Source organism: Vipera berus (genome assembly GCF_964194415.1).
Source record: "Vipera berus genome assembly, chromosome: 4".
Taxonomy (NCBI): domain Eukaryota; kingdom Metazoa; phylum Chordata; class Lepidosauria; order Squamata; family Viperidae; genus Vipera; species Vipera berus.
The window spans coordinates 7,807,520-7,820,315 of NC_138206.1; the positions used below are offsets into that span (position 1 = coordinate 7,807,520).

Below are 12,796 nucleotides of genomic sequence, written 5' to 3' on the forward strand. Positions count from 1 at the left end.
GCAACTCAGCCATTAGGTTTTTAACTGACCTGGTTAATTATGTAGTGTAAAAACAGCTGATGTTGCCAAGCAATGAAATGGGAAATAGTGACTGTAACTGCGGGAAGAATCCAGAGACAGAAATATTTTGGGAAATATTAAAAAGGCAGAATATATTTCCCCAAAGGCAGAATATATTTCCCCAAAGGATTTTAAAGGCAGAAACGCCCCCCCCCCCAGCGTCTCTCTGCCCCAAACAGAAACCAGGTCTGCAGAAATGCAGATGTGACAATCTTGTCACAAAGATTGGCGTCGGGAAGCTGGGATTAGAAAGAAAAAGATCTCTAGAATCAACAATCCCCTCACACCAAAAAATCCAACACTCATCAGCCACAGCCCCAAGGAAGCAGGATAGGACCTTTGGGATATAATAGGATTAACCCACCACCATTGGAATACCAAAAAGACACACTCAGACTCAGGACAAAGTTCATGCCACAGGAACAACTCCCAACAAAAGCTCAAGAAGGTATAAAAACCCACTCCCTACTACATGTGGTCAGGTTTTTTTCCAGAGCTATCTTTCTGTCTGGCTCTCCTCTTCAATAAACTACAAACTTCTTTCTGAAGCAGTCACCATGTTGTTTATTCCCGGCTTGGACTGGACTCTGATGAAGATTTTTCCTTCAACATATCAGAAATCTAAAGTATGTGTACTTATTTGCTAGTGTCTTCACTGGCTTCTCTGGCATGGAGCTGATCAGACTGCAGTGACTGTAAGAGGCTGGACAGCGGCTCATCTGGCTGCAATTAGAGGCCAAGATGCCTGCATGCAGGTGAGTGTCTCCATGTAATCCAGTTTAAGGATTACGACTTATTTGGAAGGAAAGGACATATTTGTTCCAAGTTAATTTCTAGGACAGGCACTGTACATTTCTCAGCTGTCAGCTACAATTTGTGTGTGTGTGTGTGGCTAGAGCAGCGTTTCTCAATCTTAGTAGCTGTAACATGCATGGACTTCAACTCCCAGAATCCCCTAATCAGCCTGCTATCTGGGGAATTATGGGAACTGAAGTCCACACATCTTAAAGTCACCAATTTTGAGATACACTGGATTAGAGAACCATACTAAAGTAAACCAGGTTCTTGGGAGGAAGTTAATGGTCAAAGGTATGAAGATTATGTTATATCTCCAAATTTGCAGCTAGTCTGTATATGAAGAATATATATTACCTGGTGATATTGTAGTTTTAGAAGGATGATCCCGTACCCGATTTTAAACTTTAAACTTTGCTTCAGTGAAATTTGTCAGTTCTTATCCTTAACCTTTATACCAGGGGTCTTCAAACTTGGCCCTTTTATGACATGTGGACTTCAACTCCCAGAATTCCTCAGCCATTGAGGCTACGTGGAGGTTTATCTGTGTTCTGAAGGTCACCTGAGTAGGGCAAATGGGTTCTTAGAACTAGTGAAAGGACTGTGTGTAGAGCTGTGCTTTCTGCAGGATGTTTCTGCATCTCCACAACACGGTCCTTTCAGCAGTTCTAAGAAGGCTCCACACCCATTTGCAGTACTCAGGTGACCCTGAGGACACAGACAAACCTCCAAGTGGCCTCAATGGCTCTCTAAAAGAATGCAAATGATCAGCTGTCTGCAAGGAGTATAAATCCTTCCACTCCCCCACCATCCAGTCAGAGCGGAAGAAGCTTCTTGGATGAGAAGTAAAATGTCTTCAAAGAAAAACAAGGAAGTCCAGTTGTCTCTTGAAAAAGCACCTTTGGGACAAGGACTACTAGATGGTGTCACCAGCTCATATGTTTATGAATGTATGTATGTATGTATGTATGTATGTATGTATGTATGTATTTTCTCAGGCCCTTCAACTCAATGCTGTGAATCTAGGCTTTCCAGATGACTTCGGGTGTACTCCAGCACATCTTGCAGCGACCCATGGACACTCATTCACTTTACAAACCATACTCCGGAGTGGGGTGGTAAGAAATGTCTTTTTTTATGTTAGTCCTGGTAGGAATAGGCACAATTCACTTACAACCTGCCTCCAGAAGCTGTGAATGGTCCAATACTAGAAGTTTTTAAGAAAAGACTGGACAACCATTTGTCTGGAATGGTATAGGGTTTCCTGTCTGAGCAGGGGGTTTGACTAGATGACCTCCAAGATCCTTATTATTATTATTATTATTATTATTATTATTATTATTATTATTATTATTATTATTATTATTGTTGTTGTTGTTGTTGTTGTTGTTGTTGTTGTTATTTTGCTCTAAGTCTTTCATAACAATTATGTCTTCATAATTCTTCAACAGGGGTGTCTGTAGGGGCAGTCAAAAAAGTCCAGATGACAGTCACAAGCACGCAATGGAATCCTGCCTTTTATATGCAGATTGCCTGATTCTGATCTTGACTTTTGATTGTCTTCTTGTGGAGATAATCTCTACTTTTTATATACGGAGGTCAAGCTAGAAAGAAATTCCATCTGTCCCCCCCCTGTATTCTCATGTTTGCTTCATAAGATTAATTTGTGTTCTGTTGTCAGCCTCCAAAGTAGACGAGACAGGAAACACGACAAAATCCTTACTTTATTGCAAGGCTATTTTAATAGTGTCTTGAAAACCTGAAGATGCAAATCTCCCACCGTCTCTTTTACTGCCTGATAACTTGGTTTCTATGTTTCTTTGCCCATTATTCAGTTGTGGGCTCATCTAATTGTTCCCTAGGCAGTATCTCTTCCTCTCCTCATCTACCAAGGTTATTCTCACATACCATTACCCGACTACGAAGTCACTCATTTGAGAGATAAGTGGAATGGATACTAAGCACAATGGTTAATAGTTTTATTGACTACCAGTAATTTAATTTCATCACAGATATTTTTTCACTTGTGGTTTTCCTGTGGTTATGTTGTCACCCAAGTCCAGTGCAGCCGCCATTTCCTGAACAAAATTGGAAGCCCTTCTTTACTGTGGAATTCAAACTTGAATCGATGCTAATTTGAATCACAGAAAAGTCACCAACGGTCACTTAGAGGCTAAGCAAGAAAGGAGTAAGATAATGTTGCCAGATGTAGGAGAAGAAGTCAGGGAACTGCACAGTCCAAATGAAGTTAGAGACTCCGACACAAACTTGTAGTTTTATATATAAATATATTTTTATATCAAGTAAGATAGTCAGGCACATCACGACATCATGAGGTAACACGCCAGGCAAATCACAGAACAGCATACAGAGCACACAGAAGAAAAAGGCGGGAAAAAGGGGAACTCCCCTTTTAGACCCAGCAACCAATCATAACATAGATTGCCTCATGCAGGAACCCGCACTCTCCAACCAATCAACTGCAAGTGTGTGTTCTGGCCCATTCGACACTTTACTGTTCCAGCTATTAAATTAAATATCTTAACAGAAGAGCAGGCAGAGCTGGGGGACAGAGTTAAGCGAGTCATTAGCCTACAGTCACTACATTGTCACAAATACAGTTGGTCCTTCACTTACGACCTCAGTTGAGCCCCAAATTTCTGTTGCTAAGCAAGACATTTGTCAAGTGAATTTTGCCCCATTTTACTCCTTTTCTTGCCACAATTGTAAAGTGAATCACTGCAGTTGTTAAGTTAGTAAAACAGCTATTAACCGAACCTGGCTTCCCCATTGACATTGTTTGTCAGAAGGTTGCAAAAGGGGATCACATGAACCCTGGGACACTGCAACCATCATAAATACGAGCCAGTTTCCAACCATCTGAATTATGATCATGTGACCGCAGGAATGCTGCAACTGCCATCAGTGTGGAAAAAAGTCACTTTTTCACTGCCTTTGTAACTTCAAACGGTCACTAAATGATTTGTTGTAAGTCGAGGACTATCTGTAGCCTAAGTCCACCCCCTCTTTGTTTGACCCTGATCTGATGTCAGTTTAGCACTGAACTTTAGTTGATTAGGTTCTTCTTATGTATAGCCTTGAGCAATAAATCTTCTGAACCGCAAAGTAGCTTATGGTCCTGATTCTTTGTGCCTCAAGGCAAGGAGGAAGAAACAGCGAAACCATATGATCCAAGGAACACAAGCCATTTTTTTTAAGCTCCTGTGTTTACTCTCTCACCTACCGCACATGACATCCTCTGAAATTTTGGCTTCCTTCCATCTTAAAAACCAGGATGTCAACGCTTCCGATAAGAATGACTGGAAACCTATACACAACGCTGCTTTCTACGGCCGGCTGGGCTGCCTCCAGATTGTGGTCCGATGGGGAGCGACTTTGGATGAGGCAGATAAAGATGGAAATCTTCCAGGTATGGTAGCAGAAACATCCTGGCATCCCAGTGACAGAGGAAACGGGTGAGGTTACTTATTGCAGCTGGCAAAGTGAGTTGGTGGCTTCTTTTATATTTGGACTCTTCCCCAAATACGATTTCCTGTCTAGAGCTTTAGTAATATGCATTGGGTGGATGAGTTTCAGGGTCACTACAGCAATGGGGAGAAAGCACGAAACTACTGACTATTTTGCAAAAAAAATAAATCTTTAGTTTTGATAAGATTGGGTACAACGGACTCGTGGAAATTCTTGTCCCCACTGTGATCAGAAGTTGAGGACTACCTGTATCCCAATCAATATAGTGCATTTTTTTAAAAAAAATGAGGGGAAAAAATCTTCACAAGCCTAATTAAACTGTCTGATTATTTATTTGATGATGATGATGATGACGGTGATGGTGCTGATGTTACCCATTCAGTTGTGTCCGACTCTTGGCGATTCAATGGACCAGGTCTCTCTACATCTTCCGTTCTTGCACTACTTCAATGAGTTGTTCTGAGCTCTGGCTGGTGTCAGCTTTGATGGTGTCCAGCCACCGTGTTCTTTGATGTCCTGGTTTCCGTTTTACCACTTACTCTTCCCAACATAATTGCTTTCTCCAGTAAATTCCCCTGCACGACAGGGCCAAAATAAATGAAGCGCAGTTTTGCCTTCCACTGACATGTCTGGCGTTATGCGCTCCAATACTTGTTTGTTGGTCACCTGTGCTGTCCAAGAAACATGCAGGATCCTTCCCGGTGCCAGAGCTCAAACAAGTCTTACCTATCAAATATCTGTCTGTCTGTCTGTCTGTCCGTCCGTCCATCCTCTCTCATCTCTCTCTCTCTCTCTCTTTTCCATCATCCATCCATCCATCCATCCATCCATTCATCCATCTATATCTATATCTATCTGTCTATCCGTCTATCCATCTATCCGTCTGTCTGTCTGTCCATCTATCTATCTGTCTGTCTGTCTCTGTCTGTCTATTTATCTGTCTATCTGTATCTCTCTCTCTCTCTCTCTCTCTCTCTCTCTCTCTCTCTCTCTCTCTCTCTCTCTCATATCAAATTTATTGGCCGTGTAACTTACCACAGGATAATTCTGGGCAGCTAGAATCAATTTTATTCCTGTCTTGCTTTTTTTAAAACTTTCACAACCCTAGATAGCTATGGGGAACACATTAGAACAGACTTAACCACCCATCTCCCTACACACACACACACACACACACATAAACACACACATAAACACACACACACACACACACACACAGAGAGAGAGAGAGAGAGAGAGAGAGAGAGAGAGAGAGAGAGAGAGAGAGAGAGAGAGTGTTGTTGTTGTTAGCTGCGAAGTCGTCTCCGACCCATCGCGACCCTATGGACAACGTTCCTCCAGGCCTTCCTGTCCTACACACACAGTACCTTCTGATATTCTGCAGGGATTTCTACAACATGGTGTCTTACTGTGAGCCAGGATTACTCCCAGCAGGTTGTATTGTTCACCTAACATATCTAAAAGGAGTCAGCTTGGGGAAGGATTTGCCTAGTTTAGCTCAAATGTTGGATTCACTTTTCTTGTTGTGTCACAGTTCACCTGGCGGCCATGGAAGGCCACCTGCACTGCTTTAAATATTTGGTGAGCAAAATGCCCACGTTGGTCCACTCCTTGAAAGCCCGGAATGACCATGGAGAAACCCCACGAGATCTGGCCAAGAGGTTCTACAAGGAAAACATCCTGGCATACATTGACAGTCTAGAGGAGGAAGACGACACTTTGGACGAGGAAGAAAGTAGGTGATGATGATGAGGGTGAGCATCTTGGAAGGGAGAAACATTGTGAGGGTAGTTTTTTTGTTCTTCTCAAATGCAGTTGTCACGTTTACTAGAACCTGGCACTACACAGGATGCATATTTTGTTTAATTAAAGAAAAGAGTGCAAAGAAATAAAACTTAGTAAGACCCCATCTGGAATACTACATTCAGTTTTGGTCACCATGTTATAAAGAAGCATGTTGAGATCTTGGAAAGAGTGCAGAGAAGACCAACTAAGATGATTAAGGGCCTGGAGACTAAAACCTATGAAGAACGGTTGCAGGATTTGGGTATGGCTAGTTTAGGGAAAAGAAGGACTAGGGGTGACATGATAATAGCATTCCAATATTTAAGGGGCTGCCACAAAGAAGAGGGGGCGGGGTGGGTGTCAACCTATTTTCCAAAGCACCAGAGGGCTAGACAAGAAACAATGGATGGAAACTAATCAAAGAGACAAGCAACCTGGAACTAAGGAAGAAATTCCTGACAGTGAGATTGATTAATCAGTGGAACGGCTTGCCTCCAGAAGTGGTGGGAGCTTCATCACTGGAGGCTTTTAAGAAGAGACTGGACAGCCACTTGTCTGAAATGGTATAGGGTCTTCTCTTTGAGCAGAAGGTTGGACTTGAAGACCAACCAAGGTCCTTTCCAACTCTTTTTGTTGTTGTTAGTTGCGAAGTCGTGTCCGACCCATCGCGACCCTATGGACAATGTTCCTCCAGGCCTTCCTGTCCTCTACTATCTTCTGGAGTCCATCTAGGCTCACACATACTGCTTCAGTGACTCCATCCAGCCACCTCATTCTCTGTCGTCCCCTTCTTCTATTGCCCTCAATCTTTCCCAGCATTAGGCTCTTCTCCAGTGAGTCCTTCCTTCTCATTACGTGGCCAAAGTATTTGAGTTTTAGCTTCAGGATCTGGCCTTCTAAAGAGCAGTCAGGGTTGATCTCCTCTAGGACTGACCGGTTTGATCGCCTTGCAGTCCAAGGGACTCGCAGGAGTCTTCTCCAGCACCATAGTTCAAAGGCCTCAATTCTTTGGCGCTCAGCCTTTCTGATGGTCCAACTTTCACTGCCATACATTGCAACTGGGAAGACCATAGCCTTGACTATACGCACTTTTGTTGGCAGGGTGATGTCTCTGCTTTTTAGTGTGCTGTCTAGATTTGCCATGGCTTTCCTCCCCAGGAGCAAGCGTCTTTTAATTTCTTGGCTACAGTCCCCATCTGCAGTGATCTTGGAGCCCAGGAAAATAAAATCTGTCACTACCTCCATTTCTTCCCCATCTATTTGCCAGGAGTTGAGAGGGCCGGATGCCATGATCTTGGTTTTCTTAATGTTTAGTTTCAACCCAAGTTTTGCACTCTCCTTCTTCACCTGCAACAAGAGGCTCTTTAGTTCTTCTTCACTTTCTGCCATTAGAGTGGTATCATCTGCATATCTTAGGTTGTTGATGTTTCTTCCGGCAATCATAATTCCAACTTTTGATTCATCTAGCCCTGCCTTTCTCATGATGTGCTCTGCATATAAGTTAAATAGGCAAGGCGACAGTATACAGCCTTGCCGGACTCCTTTCCCAATTTTGAACCAATCAGTGGTTCCGTGTCCAGTTCTCACTGTTGCTTCTTGACCCGCATATAGATTTCTCAAGAGACAAATAAGATGGTCTGGTATGCCCATCTCTTTAAGGACTTGCCAGAGTTTGTTATGTTCCACACAATCAAAGGCTTTAGCATAGTCAATGAAGCAGAAGTAGATGTTTTTCTGGAACTCTCTAGCTTTCTCCATGATCCAGCGTATGTTAGCAATTTGATCTCTAGTTCCTCTGCCTCTTCGAAATCCTGCCTGTACTTCTGGTAGTTCTCGATCCACATACTGCTGGAGTCTAGCTTGTAGAATTTTAAGCATAACTTTACTAGCATGAGAAATGAGTGCAATGGTGCGATAGTTTGAACATTCTTTGGCACTGCCTTTCTTTGGAATTGGAATGTAAACTGATCTTTTCCAATCCTGTGGCCACTGTTGAGTTTTCCAAATTTGCTGGCAAATTGAGTGAAGCACTTTTACTGCATCGTCTTTTAAGATTTTGAATAGCTCAGCTGGAATACTGTCACCTCCACTAGCTTTGTTGTTGCTCAGCTTTTCTAAGGCCCACTTCACTTCACATTCTAGGATGTCTGGCTCGAGGTCAGTGACCACCTCATTGTGATTATCAGGGACGTTAAGCTCATTCTTGTATAGTTCTTCTGTGTAATTTTGCCACCTCTTCTTAATCTCTTCTGCCTCTGTTAGGTCCCTGCCATTTTGGTCCTTTATCATGCCCATTTTTGCATGAAACGTTCCTTTCATCTCTCCAATTTTCTTGAAAAGATCTCTGGTCCTCCCTATTCTATTGTTTTCTTCTATTTCTTTGCACTGTTCATTTAAGAAGGCATTCTTATCTCTTCTAGCTATTCTTTGGAATTCTGCATTTAATTGGGCGTATCTTTCTTTTTCTCCCTTGCCTTTCGCTTCCCTCCTTTCCTCAGCTATTTGCAAAGCTTCCTCAGACAGCCATTTTGCTTTCTTGCATTTCTTTTTCTTTGGGATGGTTTTGGTTGCTACCTGTTGTACAATGTCGCGAACCTCTGTCCATAGTTCTTCAGGCACTCTGTCTATCAGATCTAATTCCTTAAATCTATTTGTCACCTCTACTGTATATTCAACAGGGATATGATTTAATTCATACCTGACTGGCCTAGCGCTTTTCCCTACTTTCTTTAATTTAAGCCTAAACTTTGCAACAAGAAGCTCATGGTCTGAGCCACAGTCAGCTCCTGGTCTTGTTTTTACTGACTGTATAGAGCTTCTCCATCTTTGGCTGCAGAGCATATAGTCAATCTGATTTCTGTGTTGACCGTCTGGTGATGTCCATGTGTAAAGCCGTCTCTTGGGTTGTTGGAAAAGAGTGTTTGCTATGACCATCGTATTCTCTTGACAAAATTCTATCAGCCTGTGCCCTGCTTCATTTTGTACTCCAAGGCCAAACTTGCCTGTTATTCCCGTTATCTTTTGGCTTCCTACTTTAGCATTCCAATCCCCCATGATGATAAGGACATCATTTTTGGGTGTTAGTTCTATAAGGTGCTGTAGGGCTTCATAGAACCGGTCAATTTCATCCTCTTCAGCACTGGTGGTTGGGGCATAGACTTGGACTACTGTGATATTGAATGGTTTGCCTTGGATTCAAACTGAGATCATTCTGTCATTTTGAGGATTGTATCCCAGTACTGCTTTTCCTATTTTTTTATTGACTATGAAGGCTACTCCATTTCTTCTGAGGGATTCTTGCCCGCAGTAGTATACCTGATGGTCATCTGAATTAAATTCACCCATTCCTGTCCATTTTAGTTCGCTGATACCTAAGATGTCAATGTTTAGTCTTGTCATCTCTTGTTTGACCACGTCCAGCTTTCCTTGATTCATGGATCTTACATTCCAGGTTCCTATGGAGAAAAAATCTTTACAGCATCGGACTTTCCTTTCACCACCAGACATATCCACAGCTGAGCGTCCTTTCGGCTTTGGCCCAGTCGCTTCATTCTTTCTGGCGCTACTAGTACTAGTCCTCTGCTCTTCCCCAGTAGCATATTGGACGCCTTCCGACCTGAGGGGCTCATCTTCCAGCGTCATATCGTTTTGCCTTTTAGTACTGTCCATAGGGTTTTCATGGCAAAGATACTGGAGTGGTTTGCCATTTCCTTCTCCAGTGGATCACGTTTTGTCAGAACTCTCTGCTATGACCTGTCCGTCTTGGGTGGCCCTGCACGGCATAGCTCATAGCTTCATTGAATTACGCAAGCCCCTTCGCCACGACAAGGCAGTAATCCATGAAGGGGTTTTTCCAACTCTATTGCTCCATATTCTCTTCTGAAGAGCAACAAAGATTATAAGGGGTCTGGAGGCTAATCATAGGAGGAATGACAAAGGGATCTAGATATGTAGCCTAACAAAGAGAAGGCTTAGGGGACTCTCGATAGCCATCTTCCATACTTGAAGGACTCGATTTATTCTCCAAAGCTCCTGAAGGCAGGACAAGAAGCAATGGGTGGCAGCTCCTGAGAGAGAGATCCAATCTGGAAATAAGGAAGGATTTTCTGATAATTAATGAACCGTTTGTCCGGGATGGTATATATGGACTCCTGCCTTGGGCTAAGGACTGGACTAGATGACCTTCACGGTTTGTTCGAGCGCTATGATTTTAATTAACCTAATTATGTAATACCCAAACTTCCAATTTCAGAGAGAAGCCAAGACTCCACACTTCCACTCTTGAGTTACTCATACTCTCTTCTATTAGCTGGATAATGGTTCTATCACTTCTTCACTCTCTCCAGCCTACCAGCTAGCTTTTTTTGTCCTGACTTTCCTCCCCCCGCAAAAAATTTGGACAGATGATCACATTTCCCACCAAATGCTAGATGTATTCATCCATTCACCCTTCACAGCTTTTAGATTTCAATTGCCAGACTGTTTATGCCAGTTGATAATTATGTGCCATTAAGTCATCATCAACTCCTATCAACATATGATGATCTGTCCCTGACCTGGTCTTACAGATTTTTCCAACAGTAGACCATTAACCACTATAACGGTTTGAGACCCAAGAGCTGCGCAATGGGGCAAGCTGTTGTTCCTTGCTCCAGCTCCTGCCAACCTAGCAGTGCAAAGACAGGCAACTGTGAGTAGATAAATAGGTACCACTTCAGTGGGAAAGTAACAGTATTCTCTGTGCCTTTGTCATATAGCTATGCTGGCCACATGACCACGGAAGTGTCTTCAGACAACACTGGCTCTCTCAGCTAAGAAACGGAGATGAGCATCGCCCCTAGAATTGGACACAATTGGTCAGGGGAAACCTTTACCTATCCCTCCTGCTCGTTCTTGTCCTCTTCTTCTCTCTTCTGTCATCTTTATATATTTGTCGGAAATTCTGAAAACCTGCAGATGTCTAGAGATTATGGCTCTCGTACTGGGAAAGCTTAGATTAAAGAACATTTGGTCTCCAAGTGCTTAAACGTCTTAGGTGGACCCAGTGCTTTTTTTTGTCATGGAACTCACCGGAACAGAGTTCCGGCACCTTTTTATTGACGGATTTTCCAAATTTTAAAAGTAACTTTTGAAAATTTGATGTTTGGTCCATGTGGACTTGAATCAGCCTGCCAAGCGTAGCAGGTCAGCGGCAAAATCATTAAAATGGTGTACGTGGGCTGCTTGTGTGTAGAGTCCAGTGCACATATACTTCGTCCGGCTGCTGAGCTTGTGGCCCTGCTCGGCTTGTGATTGGTCGTGTGGTCATGTGCTGAGTGCTTACTGCAGGCAGCGACCATTATGTTTCGTTACACAACTGACGTGTGTGGGTGTGTGTACAGTGATTGACTACGTGCGAAAGATAAAAAGATGAACATGATGCGAGTTCCGGCACCTTTTTTCTTACAAAAAAAAAAAAAGCCCTGGGTGGACCATGATGTACTGTATCTCCCTGGAGAGGATTCAAATTTTTCTTTCTCTCTCTTTGCCAAGATTTAAGCTTTCCAGGCCACAATGCTGCCTTCAGAGGGGACTTGGACACTTTAAGAATGCTGCTTGAAAATAAAATCATCAATGTTAACGAACGGGATGACCAAGGATCAACCCTCCTGCACAAAGGTCAGGAGAAGCTCAAGGTGGACAGTGATTAATATTTGTATGCGTTTATATGTAAGGGTATAAGGGACGCGGTGGCTCAGTGCGTTAGGACGCTGAGCTTGTCGATCAGAAGGTCGCCAGTTTGGCGGGTCAAATCCCGAGTGCCGTGTAACAGAGTGAGCGCCTGTTACTCGTCCCAACTTCTGCCAACCTAGCAGTTCGAAAGCACGTAAAAATGCAAGTAGAAAAATAGGGATCACTACGGTGGGAAGGTAACAGCGTTCCGTGCTCCTTTGGTGTCTAGTCGTGCTGGCCACATGACCACGGAGACGTCCTCGGACAAGCACTGGCTCTTCGGCTTTGAAACGGAGATGAGCACCGGCCCCTAGAGTCGGAAACGACTAGCACGCATGTGCGGGGGAACTTTTACCTTTTTATATGTAAGGGTGTAGGTATATACAGTACATATGTTGTATGTAGCATGCTTATATGTGGGGTTATGTATGTGTACACTTTTTGAGAGCAGGCCACACCATTTCATTTTTAATGTGTGCCAGTGTGCCCACGGTAAAAAGAAAAGACAATAAAGGTTATCTTATCTATTTAATCTTAAGTGAATCACACTGCATTTTACGATATTTTTTTGTCATGGTTTGTTAAGAGAACCTGGCTTCCCTAATTGACTTTGCTAGTTGAGAGCTGGCTGGGAAAGCTGCAAATGATGATCACGTGACCCCAGGACAGTGCAACCATCGCAATAACATTGCCAAGCATCCAAATTTTGATCGAGTCACCCACAGGGGTGCTTCAATGTTGCATGAGGACTGGTCATGAATAACTTTTTTTTAGTGCCACTGTAACTTGGAAGAGTCATTAAACGAATGGTCGTGAGGCGAGGACTAACTGTACAATTAAATTAACTCAGTACCATCAGGCATAAGTTTAGCCTTGTGGTGGTGTAAGACTTTAAATATTAATTCCCTGGTTAAACCAGAAGATGGATTTAGTTTTAGTAGGCGAAGCCAATGAT

At 43.1% G+C, this 12,796-nt stretch overlaps 1 protein-coding gene across 1 annotated transcript in view; it reads left to right on the forward strand.

Moving 5' to 3' along the window:
- ANKRD42 (ankyrin repeat domain 42) overlaps positions 1-12,796 on the forward strand; it is a gene marked incomplete at its 5' end in the record, with an annotated part of 30,379 nt that overhangs the window by 2,585 nt on the left and 14,998 nt on the right. Inside the window, 5 exons of the mRNA XM_081327661.1 lie at positions 708-815; positions 1,854-1,973; positions 4,150-4,285; positions 5,879-6,079; positions 11,662-11,787. Coding sequence (XP_081183787.1) covers positions 708-815; positions 1,854-1,973; positions 4,150-4,285; positions 5,879-6,079; positions 11,662-11,787 — 691 coding nt within the window. The remainder of the gene's footprint in view (positions 1-707; positions 816-1,853; positions 1,974-4,149; positions 4,286-5,878; positions 6,080-11,661; positions 11,788-12,796) is intronic.